This window comes from Amia ocellicauda, chromosome 1 (genome assembly GCF_036373705.1).
Source record: "Amia ocellicauda isolate fAmiCal2 chromosome 1, fAmiCal2.hap1, whole genome shotgun sequence".
NCBI lineage: Eukaryota > Metazoa > Chordata > Actinopteri > Amiiformes > Amiidae > Amia > Amia ocellicauda.
In genome coordinates, this window is record NC_089850.1 from 43582265 (window position 1) to 43586547 (window position 4283).

The 4283-nt window shown below is 43.0% G+C and overlaps 2 protein-coding genes across 2 annotated transcripts in view; both read left to right on the plus strand.

The window, feature by feature from the left end:
• The first annotated feature begins 346 nt into the window (after nucleotides 1–346).
• On the plus strand, nucleotides 347–2261 carry LOC136759116 (uncharacterized). Its single transcript, XM_066713970.1, has one exon. The coding sequence runs from the start codon at nucleotides 347–349 to the stop codon at nucleotides 1928–1930; it is 1584 nt and encodes a 527-aa protein (XP_066570067.1). The 3' UTR covers nucleotides 1931–2261.
• A 1539-nt stretch (nucleotides 2262–3800) lies between these two features.
• The window catches only part of lamp5 (lysosomal associated membrane protein family member 5), a 9089-nt gene continuing 8606 nt past the window's right edge, over nucleotides 3801–4283 (plus strand). The window contains exon 1 of the mRNA XM_066705886.1: nucleotides 3801–4283. This exon is cut by the window's right edge and continues 250 nt beyond it. The gene's annotated coding sequence lies outside the window, so the exon portion shown is untranslated.

Genomic DNA, 4283 nt, shown 5'->3' on the forward strand with positions numbered 1-4283 from the left:
AACAGACACTGCATAACTTTCTCTTTTTTAAAGCACCAACAATACACAAACGAATAACGAATGCACGTGTGTAGCATGTTCCTGTGATCTCTGAAGCTCCTCTTGCTAATCGCGCTCCTCTGCGCGTCTGAAAGGCCGGGCAAAGTATGAAAGCAGTGTTGCCTTGGTAGCAGAGTAGCGCTTCTGCAGGGTATAAATACCGTGTGATGCTCATGATCCACTGTGATGAGCATCAGGTTGGAAAGGAGAGAGGTGTGCCAGACCTGCTCCACACTTCCAAAAAAGCATGCTCGATCCCCGGGCTTAAATCGCCAATAAAGCCAGTGTCGGAAGTGCCCCCATCATCATGTTGAAATTGTCTGAGAAAGCAAACGAGCAGACTGGGGCTGCAATCCTGCTGGAAGCGATGTCCAATGACAAGATCCACTTGGCGAGGTTCATTTTGGACGCCCTGGACGGCAAGATCATCAATGCACGGACAGAGAGAGCTCAGACCCCTCTCATGTCTTCTGTCCTGCTTGCCGACACACACATGAGCTCTAAGTTCATGAAGCTGCTGCTGCAGAGAGGCGCAGACGTCAACTGCCAGGACGAGAGCGGACGCACTGCCCTGAGTTACGCGTGTGAAAGGGGGCACTTGGAGGCAGTGAAGACCCTCGTTCAGAATAATGCGGACCCTGAACTCGTAGACATGTGGGGGAACACGGCTCTGATTTATGCCGCGGTGGCCGGTCACACCTCGGTGGTGGCATTTCTAGTGAGAGCTTTTAAAAGGATGGGTCTGGAGATTGACCGACCCAACCGAGTTGGCAATTCTGCGGTTGAGGTCGCTAAGTTCCTGGGGCATAAAGAGTGTTTCCTGGCACTAACGAGTCACACCAAGAAGAGCCATGATAAAGAAATAGATGTGCTTCCACAGAGTCCATTTAAGAAACATGTACTCGAAGACAAGTACTCCAGAAAGTTTTCGGAACAAGTCAATTTTAAACATATCAATAGTCCCGTGTGCCCACCTATTGAGCCAAGATGCGCCATCACCGCAAATGAAAATGAACGCGCTGACGTTTCAGATCGGAAAAGGTCTCAAAGTGTGAGACATCGGCTGACATCTATGGCTTCAATAGACGAGACAGAAAAGGAAAGCGAGGGTGCTCTGCAGTCGCCAAGATTAGATGTTTACAATGGTCTTAGCGTAAGACCACGTGTGCGCTCTTGGAGTGTCCAATACAGTAACCAGAAACTGCAAGAGAAAACTAACAACGTGCATCTGCATTTACCACACTTACCTGCAGCCTCCGATCTCCAGATTTCAACTTTGCATTCGCCAAGGCCAAATAAAAACACACCAAACAGTTCTGCTCCAAATCGGGTTCACACTTCTGTCTCCACCTCCACACTTTGGTCCAGTCCTCTTGGCATCCTGTTAACCCCGATTGCGGCGGCCAAAACTGGTGAAGACCAAGTGCAGATCGAAAAGCTGAAACAGTCCGACTTGGACACAGGAGTCAGACGATTCGACGACAGTTACTATCAGAAGAGGTGCAGTTTACCCACAAGCACTCTGCATCCAGCGCCCCCTGAGCGGTGGCTGCTGCCTTTGCGCAAACCAAAGAGTGGGCAGAAAAACGGTCACCAAGGATCGCCGAGTCCGACTGCGCCCATTGCCTCAACAACTTTCACAGGACTAGGAAACAAACTATTCCGGCGATTCACTTTTCCCGAGTTCAGAAAGGTGGACAAGGACCAGCAGGAGGATAGATGCGCCGATGCGTCGGTCAGCAGCCCTGACTTATTAGCGCGGGGCATGTCCAGATCTGAGACTTATCCTTTCAGTAAAAAGCATCCCCAAGTGGGAAGCAAACCCAGCATCGACAGCATCAGCGCAGTGAAGTGCGAATTTGACTTTCCCTTTAAATCCACTGCATCCTGATGATGCTCTAAATCAAAGGTAATGCACGCGTTTACATGGTACTATGGGCAACTTCCTGATTGTGCACGGAGGGATGCACATGGTTGCGTTAGAGACGGACACATTACTGGCTGATACTAGGATTTGCATTTTCTGCAAAGTAAAGCAGAAAGTCCCAGGATAAGTTGAATAGAGCGACATTATATGTATACATTTTTCCATCAGATGATGTTCCGTCTGTTGGTTTTGTTTTCTCAACAAAAAACATGTTTTATCTTTGTATCTCATATTCAAAAACAATAACCATGGTTTTTCATTAGCAATAATGCTAAGGGGTACACATAGACATGTTTCTAAGACGTTTATTGTGACACATTGTTTACATTTTTTAGATTATATATAACATTAGTGTTTGACATTTGAGTCTGTATATATTCGATTTCATTATTTATTTAATTATGTATTTGTTATATTCAGTGTTGCATTTTCCATATCTTAGCACTTGTGTCAGATTGGCGTATTTAATCATACATGTCATTTATTCTGATTAGTTAAGAATCTAATGTAAATATGAATTACTCTGTTGGTTATTTTTTATTATAACATGTAACCCTTATATGTACTAATAAAATTAGTCTGAGCAAGGAAACCCTGGTACTGGGGATGTGTCGTCATCACGTACTGCGTCTGTTGTTACTGGAACCCAAAGGGGAATGGTGTCATATCTTAAAAAAGGAATCGAGTACCCTGAATATTATTTCCTCGAGTATTGTAATGAATGTTGTGCATTGCACCAATTTATGGTAAATTTACAAAAGTGGAAGCCACCCATGAAGGTCAGTTGTCAAAGTGAAGTTTAACATTGCCATACCTTATTCTCAAGCACTGTAAAACTCGGCTATACCCCGCTGCACCTAATTTATACTTGCAATAAAATGGTGATTGAGACAAGAGAAGTCAATGCAGAAAAATACAAATAGATGAGCCTAAACAGTTTTAAGTTATAGATTTATTTATTTCACTAGCAGAATATGTGCTGATAATGTCGTTTCTGCATAGATTGCCAATAGGTTACTGGAACCACATTAAAAATGTTTGCGTCTAAAAAAAGGCTCATGCGAAACATAGAATGATTGACTATATATTTAAAAATGTAAGGAAATTCGACACGAATGGATTATCCTAATTTACTAATCGGATTAGCTACCCAACACATAAAGATACCATGCTCTTATAAGAGCAATGGAAAGTGTTTGACTAACATATGACTGCACATCACATTAAATCAGACACTTTCAACATCACTGATCGGACTTGAAAGATAGATGGAAAAGGTCAGGGTCAAGACAAATGTCACAGACTAGAAGTGGCAGAGCTTTGAATAAACCTTTTTAATGAATTCACCTGCATAGCCCACAGAGAGATGATGAACCTGTTTATCACCAAACCAATCTTCAGAACATGCAAGCTTTACATTGTTGAAACATCCCTAGTACTATCATGCTGTTCTTTGGTGTACCATTAAACAGACTAAGGATATATATATATATATATATATATATATATATATATATATATATATATATATATATATATATATATATATATATATATATATATATATATATATATATATACATACATATATATACATGCACATATGGGAGTGAGACAATGCTCTATTTTAAGCAATGTGATTAATGTATGAATAAGTGTTTAAAATTAAATGGTTGTATAAAAATAAAATTATCTAGTGTGATCTCGGTAAGAATCCCTTCAGAAATAAATTGGACAACCTACGACTTCCAAACGTTAGGTGGAGTCTATACTGTGGGCATGCCATAAAGGATACTGAGGAGAATAATTCAGAGCGCAATGTTTCAAGTGACAACTTGGGCATGATTATTATGGGGTCGCAGCTTTTGCTTTACACGGCTCAGCACACACATTACAGCACTGCATTAGGAGCACATCTCGAAATCAGGACCAAGCCGCACCACAGCTGCAACCCCTTCTCATAGAGACCATCCCCAAAGCTCAGCTGCAGCCTCAGACATGGAAATAACAGCATTGCAGGAGTAGCTGCAATGAAACAACTTAGAAGAAGTTATTCATTTGCGTCGTTTCCTCGAGTCACGTTGCAGTTCCTTATCTGCACTCTGTAGGTATTTGCAGAACAGGCACAGCTCCGAGAGATCTGTCTAAGAGCGAAGCGTGCCCACTTCTTTCTTCTGCATCGCCACAGCAGGCTGGAGCAGCACGTGTGAGCGAGTGTTACCTGCCTGCACGTCTGCAGCGCCACAGCGCGCTCAGCGACCCTCGGACCCGGGACCGCGGCCGGACAGCACAGAGCACTGTGTGTTGAGATCTGCAC

Bases quoted from the DNA above. Each gene is read 5' to 3' on its own strand.
- LOC136759116 (XM_066713970.1), top strand. From the start codon at position 347: ATGTTGAAATTGTCTGAGAAAGCAAACGAGCAGACTGGGGCTGCAATC.